Source organism: Theropithecus gelada, chromosome 6 (genome assembly GCF_003255815.1).
Source record: "Theropithecus gelada isolate Dixy chromosome 6, Tgel_1.0, whole genome shotgun sequence".
In the NCBI taxonomy this organism is placed as follows: domain Eukaryota; kingdom Metazoa; phylum Chordata; class Mammalia; order Primates; family Cercopithecidae; genus Theropithecus; species Theropithecus gelada.
The window spans coordinates 151,134,959-151,156,153 of record NC_037673.1 but is presented as its reverse complement, the minus strand read 5'-3'; the positions used below and the strand labels follow the sequence as shown (position 1 = coordinate 151,156,153).

At 47.2% G+C, this 21,195-nt stretch overlaps 1 protein-coding gene across 3 annotated transcripts in view; it reads right to left on the bottom strand.

The window, feature by feature from the left end:
* Positions 1-21,195, bottom strand: part of LARP1 (La ribonucleoprotein domain family member 1) — a 106,837-nt gene that overhangs the window by 20,728 nt on the left and 64,914 nt on the right. For all 3 annotated transcript variants that reach the window (XM_025389335.1, XM_025389333.1, XM_025389334.1), the window contains exons 2-8: positions 6,575-6,636; positions 6,250-6,315; positions 4,272-4,446; positions 3,335-3,463; positions 3,058-3,258; positions 2,796-2,958; positions 1,747-1,891 (exon numbers count right to left, since the gene is read on the bottom strand). In XM_025389335.1, coding sequence (XP_025245120.1) covers positions 1,747-1,891; positions 2,796-2,958; positions 3,058-3,258; positions 3,335-3,463; positions 4,272-4,446; positions 6,250-6,315; positions 6,575-6,636 — 941 coding nt within the window. The remainder of the gene's footprint in view (positions 1-1,746; positions 1,892-2,795; positions 2,959-3,057; positions 3,259-3,334; positions 3,464-4,271; positions 4,447-6,249; positions 6,316-6,574; positions 6,637-21,195) is intronic.

Below are 21,195 nucleotides of genomic sequence, written 5' to 3'. Positions count from 1 at the left end.
GGTAAAATAAAACACCCACAAGGTTAAGTAAAGACCCTTTAATAGAAAATACCAGAATAGGTCGGGCGCGGTAGCTCCCACCTGTAATCCCAGCACTTTGGGAGGCCGAGGTGGGTGGATCACCGGAGGTCAGTAGTTCGACACCTGGCCAACATGGTGAAACCCCATCTCTACGAGAAATACAAAATAACCTGGGCGTGGTGGTGCATGCCTGTAATACCAGCTACTTGGAAGGCTGAGGCAGGAGAATTGCTTAAACCCGGGAGGTGGAGGTTGCAGTGAGCTGAGACTGTGCCACTGCACTCCAGCCTGGGCAACAACAGTGAAACTCTGTCTCAAAAGAAAGAAAGAAAGAAAGAAAATACCAGAATAACCCCATAATGTATTTTATCTCACCAAAAAAACAAAAAAATCATCTAGAAAGAATGACCAACCAAGTAGCAACAAAGCACCCCTATAACCCAGACTGGTATCTAAATAGCATTTCTCAAAAGAAAGGAACTAGAGTTCCTTTTAAAAGTGGCCAATTCCACATCTAGGGCAGGAAATGTGGAGGGTCCCACTGACCAAAGATGGGACAATTTGATCCAATCCATTAACTGTAATAGACCGAAATAAATATGGCTAACAAAGGGAGGAAGATCAAACATTAATCTGCCCTTCCTGTACAAACTATACCTCTTGGTAACTGAACAGTAGAGGCAAAGTTACTTCTTGAAGAGGTATCCCACCTAATAAATGAAGACCAATTGATATAATCAGTATGTTGTCATTTTGCAATCCTAAAGGCACTGCTGGCAGCTTATATCACAAGAGACAATCACATGAAATGTTATGTGCCAACTGAGAGAAAACACATCATTATGATAAAGTGTTCTTGACAAGGAGGGCAAAAAACTTCAAAATGTGAATCTCATCAGGCCTCTAGATCACCAATTTACAAAAAACTTGGAGTACAGATGAACATGTTAAAATGACACCCCTGTGCCCTGTGGAAAATTCTACAGGATGTATAACTTAGTCTATTCAAATAATAAACAGCAAAGAAAAAGAAAAATAGAGGCACGAGACTTAATAAGACAATACACAGGTCTTGTTTGTTTTTTTGTAGAGACGGGGTCCTGCTATGTTACCCAGGCTGATCTCGAACTCCTGGGCTCACATGACCCTCCCCTTGGCCTCCCCAAGTGCTGGCATTATTAGGTGTGAGCCACTGCACCCAGCCTATAGGTCTTATTTGGATTCTGATTCTCACAAACTATATATAAAACATATATATATATACAGCCAACTGGGGTGAATCGGAACTGACTAAATATTTGATGATATTAAGGAACTGTTAATATTTTTAGGTATAATGATATATCGTGGCTATTTTCTTTTAACAAGTCTATCTTTTAGAAATCTATACTGAAATATTTGTAAACAAAATGCCAGGTTTTCTAGGATTTTCTTCAATGTAGTATGTGAGAATAAACAGATGAGGGTACAGATGGAATAAGATTAGCCATAAACTGATACTTGCTGAAGCTGATGATGGGCTCATTATACTACTGTACTTTTGTAAGTGTCTGACATTTTCCATAATGAGCGAGAGAGAAAGGAAGGAGGGAGAGGAGGAGACTAGCCAAGCCTTGAGACTTCATCAGATCATGACTCTTCCAGGGCTTTCTGCCTTGGCCCAAACTCTGGCTCCCTAAGGACCTTTCTTTCCCCTGCATCCCAGCTCCAGGGAGGAAGACATACCGCAAAGATGAGTGAAATGTCAGTGGTAAGGGCCTGCACTCGGTGGAAGGAAGCAATAAGGGTGATAGGTAGGAAACCATCAGCATCCATTTTCCTTCGCAGGAAGAAGTCTCGCTCTAAATTGTCCACGCTGAAGTAGTATTCACTAAGTGGAGGGAAGAAGTAGTTATCACCGAGGGATTGCTGCATCAGTTTTATGAGCATGCCTTCCTTCTTCTGCTACACATCCCAGCAATCTCACACAGCCTCTGACCTAGCCCATCGCTATCTTATATACCAACAGTATTGAGGGCCGAAAAGAAATGATGTGATCCCTTCATGGCACCCTACCTTGCTTGGGTCAAATCACTCCCTCTGCCCTAAGCCCCTTGGCATGCCTGCCAACTCCTCATCCTCCTTTAAATTCCAGTCCAAATATTATTGGTCACTTTCCCTTCTGCTCCTAAAACACTTACAAACACTTTATTACAACCATTTATTTTCTTACATGACTTCCTTACTGGACTGAGAGACAATATATCGGAGTGGTTAAGAACAAAAGGACAGAAAAGGATTTAAATCTGTGCTTTGTTACTTACTAGCTGTGAGATTCTGTGCAAATTACTGGGCCAGTATGCTTGTCTATAAATTGGGGCTAAAAGACTCAGCTCACAGGAATTCAACAGATAAGAATTGCAGGACTAAGACAATGCCTCTAAAACACTTAACATTGAGGCTGGCCAACAGTAAGGATCCAATAAATGTTCATTAGTATTCTGTCAATGTTGTCATTACAAATGGAAGCACAGAAGGGGGTAGATTCTAAGTATTTTCCTTCCTTTTGTAATGGTGTAGTTTCTAATTTTCTTAAGGTAAATGTTGTACTACTTCTGTAATAAACAATGAGAATGTGGTTATCACTTCTGTAATAAACAATGAGAAAAGCTATCTTTTCAGCCTGAGGCTGAAACTGCTGCTAAGCACCAGAAGGGCCTGCCCAGCTACTACACTCTAGCAACCCCTAACCTCTCACTTATTCCTCCAGGGTAAGAAGGCTTCCGCGCACTCACATCTGGCGCTTGATGTAGTCTTTGAGCAGTTCCTGATCCACGCTGTAAAGCTCGGTGCTGCTGACATTGTCAAAGTAGTAGGTGATGTTGTTCATGTACTTGGGCGTACGAGGTCCCTCCACACCATCAAACTTTCGGTAGCCAAACTGGTAGTCAAAATGGGCTATGGGGGAAATGGGTGCCATGAGGGAGAGGAGATTCCTGCCCACCACCCCCGCTGCACACCCTTGGACATCCCGGAGCCCAAAGGGGCCTCACGTACTTCGAGTGCCACCCCGGCCGCGTCCCCGGCCGCGACCACGCCCCCGTCCACGGCCACGGAAGGAAGCCCGCGCCCCACCAGCCCCATCACTCTTCACACTCGATGTCTCATCCTGGTCGTGCCAGGCAGGCTCCGGTTTGATCTCTGGTTGCCAGGCTGGGGTGGGGGGGGCCACGGGCACGTAGGTGGCAGACTCAGACCCTATGGGGAGAGGGGTACCAGGTCAGGCCTGAGGGTGTCTCCCAAGTCCAGGCCCTCCATAGTGGGTAGTGCATACCTTTGATATCTCCGCGATTGGCAGGTATGTGTCTAGGTTCCGGCGGGCGAGTGGGGCGTGAAACCAGTTTCTCTCTGGGTACTTCAGGCTTCATGTCTATTTGTAACGGAACCCACTTGTGTTTGTTTCCTGGGAGACAGCACGGGCACATGAGAAAGGCTTGAGGGAGAGGCCACTCCTAGCCAGCTCTACCTACTCCTCCTCTTCTGCCCTGTACTTGGGCCCAAATCACAATCTGGTTACCTTGGGCAGATCCCTTTCCCACACATTAGCCCTCTTTTTCATCTCTAAAATAAGCTGGTCAGTGGCCCTCAGTGTGTTAGAGACTCCTCGTTAACTCCTACGATCAGTGTCTCCATGGCCACAGAATCCCCTTCAGGAGTCAGACACATGGCAGCCCAGAATGAAGACCATGCTTTCCAGACTCCCTATAGACAGGTGCCAAAACACTGCCTGTGAGAGTTAAGCTGAAGTAACCAACTCCAGGTTGAGTCCCTAAAAGGAAAGGGGCCATCCTTCCCTCTTCCTTTCCTCCTAGCTAGAAGGAGAAGGAAACAGGAAGCCATCAGTGATCATATGAAGAGCCAGTGTACCACAGCAAGCTGAAGGGATTCAGGAGTTGCCATACCAGGCCTGGCATATTTACAGCAAGCTGTTACATCAAAGAAGGTTTTATCTTGTTTAAACCATGGTTACTCTAGATCAGCATTAAAGAAGCCAAATTTTCAGCAGGTTTTTTGAAAACTCTTGTGTTTGAGAGGAGGGACTGATTAATGACAGATGGTTGAAGACTGCTGTCTCACCAGCCTACATCCATCAGTTCCCCTCTGACTTTTCAGAGGGGGTACCTAAAACTCCTCCAGCAGTCCCCTGGAGTCCTAACATTTCACAGTTCTACCCTGCCACTTTCTCCCAAGATCTGCTCCCAGTCACTCACCTTTCTTCTTCTGTCCGCCTCGCTGGCAATCCTCATCTCCATTCTTTTCCTCCCCTGATTCGTCCGATTTGGTTTTTGGACTCTCCTTACTATCACTCCCTTCTCCTTTCTCCTGTTCCTTCATGTCCTTCTTGGGTGGCAGTTTACGGGCAGGCTGAGGCTTGTGGGACTGTGGCTACAGCAGGAAGTAAAGTAACAGGGAGGTGAGTGTGAGTGCCTCGTGGTATAGGAGGGAAGGCACTCCCTGTCACTAGAAAGGCAGGCAGGAGCCACAGCATGCAATGGCAGGCTGGACAGGATGTATTCTAAGGTCATTTTCACACCTGAAATGGTTTCACTGGGAAGCATGGTCAAATAGGCCAGAAGGTGGAAAGGCAACTTATCTCTCCAGCTTCCAAGTCTAAGTGACAGAGACAACCTTCAGGACAGCAGTGCTGAGGCTCACGCGGGCAAAATTATTCCCTGCAATAGGGCCATGTTGTCTAGGTCGTCTGTGGGAAGGAAGAGATGCCCTCTGGCCTATGAACAACAACTCTGTCTGTGAAGTAAAAGCGGCCACAGCCAGTCAGTAAAGACTCTAAGCCATTGGCCCAGAACAAAAGTGCTGGGAAGAAGAGAACTGACTAGGAGTCCTCTCTTTGCTAGGGCCCAAGAGAATTTTATAAGCTTCCCCAAGACATGTGGTCTGGAGGTCGGTGCTTGGCCTAATGACCACTCTCCTACTTCACTCAGAAAACCCAAGCGTAGTGATGGAGAACACAGGCTGGGGAATAATACAACACACCTGACTTCCAATCCCCACTTGGCCATCAAGGGCTAGTAATTAACCTCTGCAAGTCTCAGCAGCTTCATCTGTAAAATGGGAATTATAAACGGACCTATCTCAGAGTCACTGTGAGGGTTAGATGAGATGACGAACAGGCAATTCAGGTGACCCTTGAATAAAATGGCTTTGAACTGTGTGGGTCCACTTATATCCAGGACTTTAAAAAACCAAATGCAGATCAAAAATACAGTATTAGCAGGATGTGAAACCTGTATACACAGAAGGCCAACTTTTCATATATGTAGGACTTGAGTATGCAAAGATTTTGGTATACACAGGGGTCCCGGAACCAACACCTGCCACCAGCCCCGCCATGTATAACAAAGGAAAACTGTACTTGGCAGTCTCTGACACAAAGCAAAGGTTCAAATGATGCCAGTTCTTAGCTATTTCAATGTTGCTCAGATTGTATTAACCACTCCATTTAGAAAACTGAGAGGCTGGCGGACTGGGCACTGTGGCTTACGCCTGTAATCCCAGCACTTTGGGAAGCCGAGGCGGGCAGATCACCTGAGGTCAGGAGTTCAAGACCAGCCTAGCCAACATGGTGAAACCCGTCTCTAAAAAATACAAAAATTAGTCAGGCATGACAGTAGGTGCCTGTAATCCCAGCTACTCAGGAGGCTGAGGCGGGAGAATCACTTGAACCTGGGAGGCAGAGGTTGCAGTGAGCTAAGATCACACCATTGCACTCAAGCCTAGTGACTGAGCGAGACTCCATCTCAAAAAAAAGAAAAGAAAACTGAGAGGCCAGGAGGCACGGTGGCTTATACCTGTAATCCTAGCACTTTGGGAGGCTGAGGCAGGCAGATCACTTGAGGTGAGGAGTTCAATACCAGCCTGACCAACATGGTGAAACCTTATCTCTGCTAAAAATACAAAACTAGCCAGTCGTGGTGGTGAGTGCCTGTAATCACAGCTACTTGGGAGGCTGAGGCAGGAGAATTACTTGAACCCAGGAGGTGGAAGTTACAGTGAGCTGAGATTGTGCCACTGCACTCCAACCTGGGCAAAAAGAGTGAAACTCTGTCGGGGGAAAAAAAAAAAAGAAAACTGAGAAAGGTTAGAGCTAAGGCTCTCTGGAAGCTTGATGAGCTAAATGTGTGTATGTCAACAGAGTTCAAACCTGCCTATCCTTCCACAAAGACTCACCTGAACACTCTTGTGGGCTATCTCTCCAGGTGTGGGCCAGTTGATTGCATCTCCAAAGTCACCAACCTGCAGGGAACATACACTATGAGGGCCCCAGGAGTGACCCTGCCTTTGCTATTCAGCCCCCAACCCAAGCTTCACCAAGAGATCAGAGGCCACATCAGTCTGTTCACCAGGACCACTCACAATGGATTACCCAGAAGGAGCTCCCCCAGAATTCACAGACAATCCAGAACTTGTTGGCAGTCCAGGAGCATTCACTAGAACAGGAAAGAGGCCACCACCTCCAGAAAGTCCCCTTGGGTTGCCCACTCTGATTCCTTACCTTGCTGCCTTTGCGCTGTTTAGGAACAGCTGCCCTCACCACTTTGGCTGGAGCAGAGTGTTCTATGGGAACAAGAAGGGAGAGTTAGTAATGCAAAGCCCATGTGATGGGGCTACTGCCAGCTCCTCACCCTCATCACCGTCCCCACTCCACCAAGCAACCTGCAAGTTCCCAAAGGAGAAAGACACAGTAGAGAGGGGAAAGACATATGCTCAAACACCAGTAACAATTTTACCAGCCCATTTCTAAAGAAGTCATAGAAAGCAAGATTATGCAAAGAGCCAGGAGCCAGCAGCCAGCAGCCAAAACCCCAGGAGTCCAGCCTCAGGTGGGAGGCCCTTAGAGAGAATAGTTCTTTAACAGAAATTGAGGCCTGGAGAAAGAAGTCCATGTCACCAGAGTCAGCACTATAATTCAGGGTTCCTGAATCATGGCAGATGTCTGAAAGATCATTTGTGGCCCTAATATTCTAGAAGTCTGATGTGAGCAGACCAGGACTAGTGATCATTGGGAAGGCAAAGTAAAAACCCTAAGTGAGCCATCAAGAAATCTAGGGACCACACCAGGCCAGCTGCTCAGGAATGATTTTGTCTTCTCAGTTTCCAACGAAAAAGTGGACTCCCACTTGACTCAACAGTCCTACCTCTAAGAATTTATCCTAATGATACAAATTAAACAAGAGTTATGTACAGAGATGTCCTACTAAAATATTATCTATAACTGCAAAAAATGGAAAACAACCTACATACCCCAAAATAGGGGACTGACTAAAGTTCATCCATTTTTAGAAGAGTCATTAAAAAGACAATGATCTCTACTAATATAAAAAAGACGGACACAACAAATGAAAAGTTTGTTTGTGGCCAGGCGCAGTGGCTCATGCCTGTAATCCCAGCACTTTGGGGGGCCAAAGCAGGTGAGGTGGATCACCTGAGGTCAGGAGTTTGAGACCAGCCTGGCCAACATGGCGAAGCCCCGTCTCTACTCTATTAAAAATACAAAAAATTAGCTGGGCTTGGTGTTGGGCACCTGTAATCCCAGCTACTTGGGAGGCTGAGGCAGGAGAATCACTTGAACTCAGGAGGCGGGGGTTGCAGTGAGCCGAGATCACACCATTGCACTCCAGCCTGGGTGACGGAGCAAGACTCTGTTTCCAAAAAAAAAAAAAAGTGTTTGTTTTGAGACAGAGTCTCGCTCTGTTGCCCAGCCTGGAGTGCAGTGGTGCCATCTCGGCTCAGTACAACCTCCACCTCCCAGGTTCAAGCGATTCTCCTGTCTCAGCCTCCCAAGTAGCTGGGACTACAAGTGCACGCCACCATGCCCGGTTCATTTTTGTATTTTTAGTAGAGATGGGTTTCACCATGTTGGCCAGGCCAGTCTCAAATGCCTGACCTCAAGTAACCTGCCTGCCTCAGCCTCCCAAAGTGCTGGGATTATAGGCGTGAGCCACCACGCCTGGCTGAAGTTTTTAAAAAATCCTTCTTGTAAAACAAAAATGTGCACATGCACACACATACAGTACAAACTCTAGAAGGACATGTAAGAACTACCAGGAATTAAATATAACATTTACAGGGACTTCAGTTTTTCAACAGACAGACATGGGCTTCCACCCCCTACCAGAGCCACTACCCCCTCAAGATACCCCACGTGCCTTCGAGAGCTGGAGCTGTGGAACCCAGCCAACAGCATCCCACACCCCCAGCGCAGGGCGATGGTGAACCAGAAAATCTCAGTTCCAAGAAGATAGAGTTCTTAGGCCCAAGGGGCCATTCTGCACCCACACTCCTGCAACTTCTGGGTTAGCCTGGATGAGCCTAATACCATCTAGTCCCCTGATAAAATCTGTGTTTGCTTCAAACCAGGGCCAGGTTCGTGTATACCTGCACTATGGCTGGTAATCACTTCTCCCAGTACCCAGCAACACTGTGTGCCTGCTACCAGGAGAGCAGGCCAAAGGGCCTGTGTACCACCACCACCAACTTCACTAACAGGATGTTATAAAGAGGAATCAGGTGCAGAGGGCAAGGTATTCCTGAAGACTTTTCCTTAAAAAGTCCAGGCAAAGTCAAATCATTGTTTGATCACAAAAGAAGACGGTAAAGTATAGAAAGCTCAGCCTCCAATCAACATTTTGGGAGCCCTCCCGCCATGAAAAGACCTCACCAATTCCCTACTCTGCCACCAATCCCAAGCTGATGAGAATACAGTCTAAGCATACACATGAATATTCTTAAATTAGTCCTGTGTGAGTTTGTTGAAAAAGGTCCATCCCCAGATTCCTCTGTCCTGAAAACCCATGGTGCCATTCTTTCTCTGCTCCCAGGTGGGGCTTCAGGTTGCCCCTGACAAGTAGAAAAAAGCCCCCAGAAAGGCAGAAAAATCCACTGGGAAGCAAGAGCCACTTCTGCCTTTAAAATCTAAAATTCACAGATTTGTTAAAAGCCTATTGGGCTTCAAGGAAACCCAGAAGGGTTCAGATAAGCTGCTGTCAGACCCTGCAAGAGACCAGAAAGAAGACTAGGCTTTCTGATGACTTCAAGTATCTGTCTCAGCCACCAACCCTCACCAGGTAACCCACTAGAGCAGGTGTGCACACAGGTACACACACGCACACACAGAATATACAGGTTCAGCTGGGCCTGGCATCTGTAATGGCTGCCAATGCAAACCAATCCTTTGCACAGGCACCAATCCCCATGTCTAGCACCATCCCAACCAAATCAGGGGATAATTCTCCTCCTTCTACCCCTGCATTCTGAAACCTGCATGCCTGCTGCCACTGACCCAACGCCCAGTCAGGAAACACCATTCACTTGGTCAAGAAAACAGTTATAGCTGGGCATGGTGGCTCACACCTGTAATCCCAGCACTTTGGGAGGCTGAGGTGGGCGGATCACCTGAGGTCGGGAGTTCGAGACCAGCCTGAACAACTTGAAGAAACCCCGTCTCCACTAAAATTACAAAATTAGCCAGGTGTGATGGCGCATGCCTGTAATTCCAGCTACTTGGGAGGCTGACGTGGGAGAATCGCTTGAATCCGGGAGGCAGGAGGTTGTGGTGACAGAAATTGCACCACTGCACTCCAGCCTGGGCAACACGAGTGAAACTCCGTCTCAAAAAAAAAAAAAAAAAAAGAAGAAAACAATTATAGAACGACAGGACCATAGCTCCAATCCACTCAATTTGTAGATAGGGAACTGAGGCCGGAAAAAGGGAAGGGACTTCCTCAAGACTAGCTGCAGAGCTAAGATGAGAAGCTATAAATCTTGACTCCCTTGCCAAAGCTCCTCCACAGCTCACCAGAAATTCCATGAAGCCCAGTGGTTTCCATGTGTCTACTGGTGAGGAATGGGTCAAAAACCTTCTTAGTGTAATCTAAGAGCACTTCCCTGGTTTTTCTGAGTAAACAGCTACTGATGACTGGGCCCAGCAGCTTATCCACCCATAGGTCTCTGAGGCCCAGATTGTAGGAGGGAGGATGGCACACAGAGTCCCTAGGAGGGTCTTCTTCCTCAACTAAGGCAAACCAGAGCCTAAAGGGTATCTGGAAGAGAAGGAAAACCACCTTCTGTCCCAAAGGACTATAGCCAGGAGTCAGTACTAATTCTGGTAATTCTAGTTCCAGGGGGTCCAGGGGCTTCTTAAATACACACACGCCTTTGTTAAAAATGAAGCATACCGGCCGGGTGCAGTGGCCCATGCCTGTAATCCCAGCACTTTGGGAGGCCGAGGCTGGCAGATTACCTGAGGTCAGGAGTTTCAGACTGGCCTGGCCAACATGGTGAAATGCTGCCTGTAACTAAAAATACAAAAAATTAGCCGGGCATGGTGGCATGCACCTGTATTCCCAGCTAATCAGGAGGCTGAGGCAGGAGAATTGCTTGAACCTGGGAGGCGGAGGTTGCAGTGAGCTGAGATCGCACCACTGCACTCCAGCTTGGGTGACAAGAGCAAAACTCCATCTCAAAAAAAATAAAATAAAATAAAAGTGAAGCATACCAAAATTGCTATGTGTAAGAAGCAATCTGAATGTGGTGGTCGTGAGGACACTCGAGGGCTTTTCTGGCAACTATCTGCATGGCAAACCCACTATTTTCACTTGGATTACTTAAGGTTATTTTGAGTGTCAAGCAGGGAGCTAATGATACTACTGCTAATGAGGGATGAAGAGAAATGAGGGGTAGAAGGTGGGAGCTAAGGAATGGCAGGGCAGAGAGGAATTACTAACTGGGATGCTTGGAGTAGGGATGGCGGCTCCTCTGTAAAGTGGACTGCTTGATGACCACACGACCTTGACTGTCTAACCCCGAGATTCTTTGAGCCTCTATTTTCAAGTGTGTCTAACACCCCCTCATTCAAAGACCACCTAGGAAAGTCAGAGGGCCCCATTAAGCACGTGGACTTTGCTATGGGATGGACTTAGGGTGGAGTCCCTACCTACTCTGCTCCTCACAGGGTCCCTCTGAACTTCACCTTCCTCTGTAAAATTGAAGTCACAGTTACATGGCTGCTGGAACAGTTAAATGAACAGCGCACAGTAAGAGTACCTAGCACACAATAAATGCCCAACAAATGCTAATATTACAATTCACAAAGGAAGCTTACTATTTCCAAGCAATCACCACCCTCACTCTGAGAGAGATGGGGATGGCGGGGAGATACACCAAATCATCTCTCAAAATGAAAGAATCAGAACGTATGGGAAAAATTTCTCTTAGGGATCAACTGGTTCAATTCATCCAGTCCAGACTGCCAATGAGGCCCTCCCCTCACCTGGCTCTTCTGAGTGGTAATCCATGCCCACTGGGTGGGGACACCACACCACCACATTGCCCTCCAGAGACAGGAGGCACCTGGGCCCCAGGGCAAGTTTCCCCAGGAAAGGAAGGCTTCCGAACTTTGTAGTTTAAAATGGGGATAGAAAGATGGGGGAATTTACCACAGGTCCCCCAGAGGTGCTTTGACATAAAGCCCTGCTTTGTTAGGGAGGAAGGAAGAACATGGAGAAGGCTGAGAAAGTTCCCTTTCAGCTGAAATTTGGTCATTCCACTTTGTACTCAGTACAGAAAAGGAAAACAGCCCAGGCTCAAGGAGTCTCTCTCAGCTTACTAAACCCGTAACTCTGGCCTGTACACAGTCAGGTAAAAAGATTTAAAGGTGTTTTCACTACTGTCTTGTTCTCAAAAGATCCTAAGGCTGCTGAACTTTTGAAACAAAAGCTACCCAGAGGTTCCAGATGTGAAGGTCTGAGGAGCAAGAACTTGGTTCAACCAACAGGTAGAAAGCACATGGGTGATTCAAACTCATAGGTCACAGTAAAAAAAGCTGGTAAGAGGCAGGAAGAAGCTAGAATTAAAACTGAGGGACTGGTGCGTGAAAGGTGAAAAAAGGCAGAGCTATCCAAAGAAAGCCTTCAGTACCCAGAGTGGGTGACTAGAAAGACTACCAGATTTCAGCCCTGAGCACTGCCAGGAAAATTAGGAAGACCAAATGCTTATTTGGGGACTGGTATCATCTCTTGGAGATTGGCATCTGAAAAGGCTGAGTTTACCAGAGAGCTAAGAACTACTACCTTGAGGAACAAGGTAATCTGTTGGGTTTAGGGGCTGTATTACATTCACACTCACCCATCTGCTACCATACACCTGGCCATTAGGTCGACCTCCTTGGGGGAGACCTCCCAGACTTCAAGTCTGGTGAAGTACCCTGCTATGTGCTCCCACGGTACTGTAAACGTTAACTGGTTGGTTACTTATCTGCCCGTTCCCTGAGAGTAGGGACCACAGGGCTGCTTTCACAGCACTACCCCAGTGTCTAGCTCAGGGCCTGGCAACACAGCAGACACTTGTTTAATGAATGGTGACTTCACACCAGAAGAGGCTTTGCTTGTCAAGTGCTAATTCCTGAGGTTACAGCCTCAACCCTTAACCTTCAGCTGGGGCCCTCCCAAGTACAGAGAAACTGCTAGTGTCCTAGAAACTGCTGGCTCCCAGAGGAATGCAGGCCCTAGCCCAGCTTTGACTCACAGGCAACCCAACTGCCTGATATCAGTGCTGCACCTCAGCCCAGAATGCAACACTCATCAGTTGTATAACCCCTGGGAGCATTACCTACCATTCTACCCCAGCATCACCCTCCTTACTAATATTGGGTCTACAGGTGTGAGGACAGAAAGAAAGATCTCAACCACTTAGATTTCTCACCAAAGCACAAGAAATGCTAGCAGCCAATTGTAGATGCACAATTAATGACAAGTGTAAACAATATGTAGTGAGCATTTACTAGACATCACACACTGTTTTAAATTCTCGGCAGGGATTCTCTTAATCTTGATCATGCTGAATTAGTTTCTTTCATTGGTCCCATTTTAAAATGAGGAACCCAAGACACATGGTGGAAAGGTTATTTGCCAAGATAACAGCCAGCAAAGAGCAGAACAGGATTTGGAGTCAAGCAGTCCGACTCTAAAACCTGTGCTCTTAACCACTAAAAGCAGTTGGAAGAGAAGCTAAGGGGTATAAGTTACCACCTTATTGTAGCCAACAGGACAGTTTCTCAACAGCAGGGATGCCCGGGCATCATTCTACATACTGAGGAAAACCAAAGCCTGTTGCAGTGACGCCTAAGCTAACAGCTGGGCAAGTGGCACTTCAGTGGTTGGAAGTGCCTAGTTTCCCTACCCAGAGAGGCAAGAGAAACCACCACCAAGCACACCCAGCTTGAGTCTAACTCCAGAACTCTGGCACTAGCAGCCCTATGAGGAAAGAGACATTCCTTCCAGACCCACCTCCCAGTTCCTCCCAGTTCTCCCAGAGGCTGCTCAGGGGGATCCAGCTGACATGGATTGTGCCCCTCCCTCAGCCCCCAGATATGAGGAAGGCCACCACTATCTCCCTGAGCCTGTGTCCAGGGACCCTGACTGTGGAAGGCAGCAATACCATCTGGAGGGTGAGGCAGGCAGGGAAGAGTGCCTGGGTTATACTACCCACCTGTGCCTGTCCCTCCCAGGCCAGCCTGGGGGCAGATTATCGGAAAAGCCTGGCTACTTTCAGCTGTCACTCATCCTGGGGATATGGTGGAGTCATAGAAGGGAGCCTGGAGACCCACAGGCCTTTCCTCCCATGCTGACTGACCCCAGCGCCCCCAAGCAGGAACATTCTTCTATGGAGTAAAGAGAATGCCATGTTAGCCCTCCTCACCTTGGTCACCAGCTGCTGCTGTCGGTACCATCTCTCAGAGGCCTCTCTGCCCAGTCCTCCCACCCAAATTTCCCCTAGACCTGCAGATGAAATGCAGGAGGGGCCGGAAGGGCATTCTTAGGGAGAGGAGTGGGCAGAGAAAGGGAAGGAGAGAAATGTTCAGAAGGTCAGACCATCTTGAGTTCCCGCTGAAAGGGAGCTGCTGGCCTGGGAGGAGGGGCAAGGGTGGGCCAGGCTCCAGTCACATGATGCTGGCCAGCCTGGCCCAGCCCAGACCCAGCCCCAGCTGACTATCTTTAGCCTGTGGTGACCCAGGTGGCCCAGTGCTCCCACTCTCCCTGCCCAGACGTGGACCCAGCCACCCTCAGGTGGCTGTGGCCACTCCCACTGCTGGTACCAGTCCCTGAAATCCTGGTCCAAAGCTGATCAATAATCAACACAGCTGAAATATATCAGTGGCCACTAAAGCTCCTGGCCTCCAAGTGCCAGCTCCCTAACCCAGCCTTTTCTAACGAGCACATTTGGTTCTAGTTAGAACAGTAATAAAAATCACCTTTTACTGCATACTGACTAGGTACCAAAAACTAAGTTGCTGTCTATGTATGATTTCACTTAATCATCTCAAAAAGACACAATTATTCCAGTTGTCCAGAAAATGACACTGAAGGAAGGGACTCGCCCAAGGTCACAATGTTGAAGAGCAAGATGACTGATTCCTCAGGCCTAGTCACAGATCTCAATATAAATTCTCCTCAGGAGGCTTCCTGACTGCCCAATGTAAAGTGCTACAAAACCAGCAACTCTGGATCAAGTTCTAATTCAGTCTACAATTTAAGGTCTTCAGGGCACTCACTGCAGCCTGAAATGGTTGCCTCTGTGTGTATCTCAACTCCACTAGACTGCAATCAATTACTGAGCGCTCACTACAGAGGTGTCCAGTCTTTTTGCCTTCCCTGAGCCACAATGGAAGAATCATTGTCTTGGACCACATGTAAAACACACTAACACTAATGACAGCTGATGAGCCTAAAGAACAAAAATTGCAAGAAAATCTCAATGTTTTAAGAAAGTACAAATTTGTGTCAAGACGCATTCAAAGGCGTCCTTTGGACAAGCTTGCCTTACTATGTCTTTGCATAGTGCCAAAGTTTTTTACATGTAGTAGCTCATTTTTTTTTTTTTTTTTTTTTTTTGAGACGGAGTCTTGCTCTGTCACCCAGGCTGGAGTGCAGTGGCGCCATCTCAGCTCACTGCAAGCTCCGCCTCCCGGGTTCACGCCACTCTCTTGCCTCAGCCTCCCCAGTAGCTGGGATTACAGGTGTGTGCCACCATGCCCGGCTAATTTTTTTGTATTTTTAGTAGAGACAGTGTTTCACCACGTTAGCCAGGATAGTCTCGATCTCCTGACCTCGTGATCCACCTGCCTCAGCCTCCCAAAGTGCCAGGTGTGAGCCTGGAAGGTAGGTATGATGATGACTCCCAGTTAAACAAATGAGCTATGCATAACCAGTTTGTGGAGCTCCCATGGGCTCTCGTAGGCCCTGGACTTCAGAAGCCAATCCTCTCAGGCAGGTTGCCAGGCACGCACAACTCCATGCACACCTGACTCCATTACCCTGATGTGGGAGGCTGCCAACCTCAGAGGTTTTCTTCCTGTCCTTGGTGGTCAGCCACCACGTCAGGTAACACTAACTCATTTTTTGATTTTTTGAGATGGAGTCTCACTCTGTCACCCAGGCTGGAGTGCAGTGGGTGGCACGATCTAGGCTCACTGCCACCTCCACCTCCCAGGTTCAAGCGATTCTACTGCCTCAGCCTCCTGAGTAGCTGGGACTACAGGCGCAAGCCACCATGCCTGGCTAACTTTTTGTATTTTTAGTAGAGACGAGGTTTCACCATGTTGGCCAGGCTGGTCTTGAACTCCTGACCTCAAGTGATCCACCCACCTGAGCCTCCCAAGGTACTGGGATTACAGGTATAAGCCACCGCGCCCGGCCCACAAACTCATTTTTATTGTCCTTCCAATCTTAGGGCATCCTTTGTTGGAAGAGGCTTCTGAATCCCCAAAAAATTACTTTGGATTATTCCCATTACTGGAGTGGAGAGGCTGATCCCAGACCCAGACAGGGCTGGAAAGACTTGAGAATCTCATAGTACATACAGAAAAACTGAGGACCAGGAGAGGCCAAAGTCACCAGTGATTTGCTGTAGAGCTGGCACTGGAACATCAAGGCCTTGTCTCCCAATCTACAGCTCTTTGGCAAACCGGGAAGTGAACATCTCCTCCTCAACAAAATATACTTTGTGCCCAACTATATCCACTCACAGGGTCGGGGCAGGGCCTTAGGGACCCAAAGTGTCACAGGAACTGTTCCCCAAAACTACCCATACTGTCAAGAAAAACTACTCACATGGAACTGAAATACATGACCACAGGGGAGAGTGCTTTGAAGTGGCTCTGGGAGGGGCCCCGTTTCCAATCCCTTTTTTCCTCTTGAGCCCTGCCAGGGAAGACTGAATTTCTCAGCTCCCTCTGGAAGACTTGGTGGACCCTGGAGATCTTTTTCTCACTGTCTGTCTGTCTGTCCTGAGAGGTAGGCTGGGCACATTTGGTAGCCTGAAAATTCCACAGCAATGGGAGGGACTTTCCAGGGAGGGTCATCCCAAAAGCAGATAGGAAGCTGGAGTTCTCGAGTAGCAACTAGTTCCTCCAATCCAGGCCAGCCTGGCCAGGCAGCCTTGCTTCCCAGGAGGTGCCAATTTGCCTCTCTCAGTGAGTTCAGGCTGACCTACAGGCTCCTTCAGTTCATATGCTACACCCCAAATGGAAAAGAGTTGAGTCCTGAGATGCCATGAACATGGAGACAGTACAGGCTTAGCAGCCGGGGTGCTGCCCCACCTGCAGACTCCCCACCCCTGCACACGGATGCTCTCAAGGCACCAGCACACCGCTTTAGAGAATGTAGAGGGGGGCCAGGCGCAGTGGCTCACGCCTGTAATCCCAGCACTTTGGAAGGCTGAGGCAGACGGATCATCTGAGGTCGGGAGTTCGAGACCAGACGGACCAACATGGAGAAACCCCATCTCTACTAAAAAATACAAAATCAGCTAGCTGTGGTGGCACATGCCTGTATTCCCAGCTAATCAGGAGGCTGAGGCAGGAGAATCATTTGAACCCAGGAGGTAGAGGCTGCAGTGAGCCGAGATTATGCCATCGCCCTCCAGCCTGAGCAACATCAGCAAAACTCTGTCTCAAAAACAAACAAAAAAAGGGAATGTAAAGGTTGTCCGATCTCTGTCCCAAAGCCACCCTACCAACAATTTACTATGCCACTGGGTTAAGAGACAGGTTAGAGCAGCAGTTAACAGCATGGACTTTGGAGTCCATTCTTGGATGTACTAACCAAGAGCCACTATCAATTAAGTAACTCACAAGGTCAGGGACAGATGAGTCAAAACTGAGCAATCTCTCATGCAGCTTGTAACTTGATAGGCATTAAATGGGCCACACATCAATGAGAGCCAAGCAACTAGGTTCATGAGGAAGCAAAAAGACAGCTTACAGAGATGATCCCAGGAGTCAGATTTAACCTCTCACTTTCCTGAACCATGAATGGGGTCCATGACAGCCAACTCACAGGATTAACAGATTAGGATACTGCTAAATCTAAATTTCAGATAAACAGTAATTTTATAGACTAAATATGTCCCATGCAGTACTGGGACATACTTATACTAACATTTGATTTATCTAAAGTTCAAATTTAACGGGGTGTCCCCTATATTTTTAGTTACATCTCGACACCATAGCAAGGAAGGACTATTGCCCCATGTTCCAAACTGAAAGTGGAATTGTGACCAGAGCCCTGGGCTAGAAGTCAAGAGACTGGTTGACAGTCCTGGCTCAGACACCAGAGCTCTTGCTATGGATGCCTGGCAAGAATTGCCCTCCAGTGTCTTCAGTCTCTCTATTCAGAGGCCTGTGGTACGGGTGGGCAGAATCCTATCATCTACAGTCCTTCCAGTCCTAACATCTTGTGATTTTGTCCTTACACCCACTGATCTCCACAAATGCAGCCAGCTTTCCAGGACACGCTGTTAAGATTTTGGCATGCATTCGAATTACCATGTGAGGAGCTTGTCAAAATATAGATTCCTGGGTCCCATCCTTCAGAGATTTTTTGCTCAGCAATGGTGGAGTCAGGAATCTGCTAGGTAGTTCTAAGGTAGGTTTTCTCTGTACATACGTAAGTTATTTTGATTTCACCTAGTGAATTTCAACTGTTAAATTGACAGGAGTTACCCAAAACCACAATACCATATTTAATATTTTTAAATCAGAGCTGTACTTCTTAAACCAGTAGTAAGTATAGTCATGAGCCAAATAATGACATCCCTACCCACAAACATGACAGTTGCTCCCGTAAGATTATAATGGAGCTGCCCTATGCCAGTGTGCCACTTTATTATATGTATTTTTTAATTTTTAATTTGTGTAGGTACATAGTAGGTTTACATATTTATGGGGTAGATGAGATACTTTGATACAGGTATAATAATCACATCAGGGTAAATGGGGTATAAATCATCTCCAGCATTTATCCTTTCTTTGTGTTATAAACAATCCAGTTACACTTTGTTATTTTTAAATGCACAATAGATTGTTGATGACTGTAGTCAGTGTGCCATTTTTAAAAATCTTTAAACATTTTAAGGTTAATAAAGTGAAGCAGTGGGTATGAAGAAGGAACACTTTTTATTCCGTATTTTATACCATATTTTTACAGTACTTTTTCTTTTTGAGACAGAGTCTCGCTCTGTCACCCATGCTGGAGTGCAGTAGAGTGATCTCTGCTCACTGCAACCTCCGTCTCCTGGATTTAGGCAATTCTCCCACCTCAGCCTCCCCAGTAGCTGGGATTACAGGTGTCTGCCACCACACTCAGCTAATTTTTGCATTTTTTTTTTAGTAGAGATGGCATTTCACCACATTGGCCAGGCTGGTCTTGAACTCCTGACCTCAGGCGATCTGCCTGCCTCGGCCTCCCAAAGTGCTGGGATCACAGGCATGAGCCACTGCGCCCGGCCTACAATACTTTTTCTATGTTTAGATACACAAATATTTACCATTGTATTACAATTCCTACAGTACTCAGTATAGGAACATGCTGCACAGGTTTGTAGCCCAGGAGCAACAGGTTATACCATACACCCAAAGTCCATAGTATGCTGTGCCATTTGTTTGTGTAAGTACACTCCAGGTTCACACGATGACAAAATCAACTAATGACACATTTCTCAGAATGTATCCCTGTTGTTAAGTGATACAAGACTGTATTTGGGTTATTGTTTTGTTATTTTACATTTATATTCTTTAGTATGGATTAAACACTTAAATTTCTTGAAAAGAAAAATAAAATAGCAGAGCTGCTCCAAAAGAAATGTTACTAAACTGAGTGACTCCCATTCAGCAGGAGTTCCTGAGCAGAAGGCAGTTTGAAAAACACTCACTTCACAGTTGTAGAAACTGTAGATCAGTGAGCTAGCAGGCTTGCAGTACCACTTCTGTGGTCTACAGAGCACCTGGGAAGAGGGGTTGGCTTGGGTGAAATGCAGATTCTTGACTCCCTCTATAAACTCCAGAAATCAATTTAGGAAGGTGGGCAGAAATTGAACACCTGCAGCTGTATGCTTCCTGTGCAATGCTCATGGCAGATTAATGTTTGAGAACTGAGCTGCCAATGAGTGAGACTGCCAGGAAGGAACCCTGGTCTCCAAACCCCAGTGCAGGGTCTCACTTGTATAGACAAGACTTCATTGGTTCACAAGAGCAGGTAGTTTCAATTACACATATAAACAGCAGCCAGAAGAGAGGTGCAGGAGATACTCTTCCTTTACCCACCAGTCCAATCTCCAGCACCAGAAACCAACACTGATCCAAGAAGCCACATGATGAGTGTCCTGACAGATATGAGGTCACAAGGGACCAGTCTGGGCTGGGTTTAAGTTTTACAACAAGCTCCAAAACTTGGCTGTGACAGAAGAATGAAGGTTCTGAAGGAAATTGTCCACCTGCTTTTGCCTCACAGCCAAACAGCTTCTCTTACCCTAAAAATCTTACTGTGCTTATCCAATGCCCTGACTCTATACAAAATAAAATAGATAGTGGGTCTTGCTATGCTGCCCAGGCTGGTCTTGAATTCCTGGGCTCAAGGGATACTCTCACCTTGGCCTCCCAAAGTGCTGGGGTTACAGGTGTAAGCCACCAAGCCCAGCCATATTTATTTTAAAATATTAATAATAGTAATAATGGCCACCACTTACTAGGCATTTACCGCAGAAAGCCAGGCCTCCTGCCATGGGCCTTTTGTGCAGTAAGTTTTTCAGTCCTCACAATGGAGGAACTATTATCCCAGTTTTAGAAGACTCAAAGCAGCTAAGTGGTTAGCCAAAGGTCACCCCGTGAGAAGGTATCTGACCCCAAGGATATGAAATCCCAGGCTACCCCAAACCCCTCTCAGCACTGCAGGAAACAAACATTAGGTTCTTGTCCCCAAAGGGCTCCAGATCAAGCTTGTAGGCCCTACAGGGGACTGAGGCCACCAGAATCCACTCCTCTTGAGCCTGTTAGTTCACCTGCCAAGTGGGGATAATGCAACTCAGAAAAGGGAATGATGTGAGTAAAAACAGTCAAGAATCAAAAGCACTGTTTATTGCAAAGGCAATGCTCTAGTGCCACCTGCAACCTGAAGGCCTGGGCTCCAGCAAGCACCAAAGCCCCAGGGGAGTTGCCTTTTTTTTGAGGGAGGGTCTCACTTTGTTACCCAGACTGGAATGCAGTGGTGTGATCACAGTTCACTGCAGCTTCGACCTCCCTGGGTTCAGGTGATCCTTCCACCTTAGTCCCCTGAGTAGCTGGGACTATAGGTGCTTGCCACCACACCCAACTAATTTTTCTATTTGAAGTTCTTGTTTGTATTACGTTTTTTAGATACGAGGTCTCGCTCTGTCACCCAGGCTGGAGTGCAGTGGCACAATCCTAGCTCACTGCAGCCTCAAGCTCCTGAACTCACACGATCTCCCTGGATCAGCCACCCAAGTAGCTGGAATAAATTAGCTGTGACACCCAGCTAATTTTAATTTTTGTAGAGACAGTCTTGCCATCTTGTCCAAGCTAGACTGAAGGCTCAAGCGATCCTCTCGCCCTGGCCTCCCAAAGTGCTGGGATTACAGGTGTGAGCCACCATATCCAGCCCTAGTCCTCTTCTAATCTCCACTCTGGCAGCACCGACCATTCAAAGAGGCCTCCTGTTTTTCTTTTTTTCCCTGAAATTACTGAGTTTCAACTGTTTCCTTCCTCAAGGCAACAAAGTCTAGAAATCCTAATGCAGGCATTGTGATCCCCCTGGTGCCACCTGA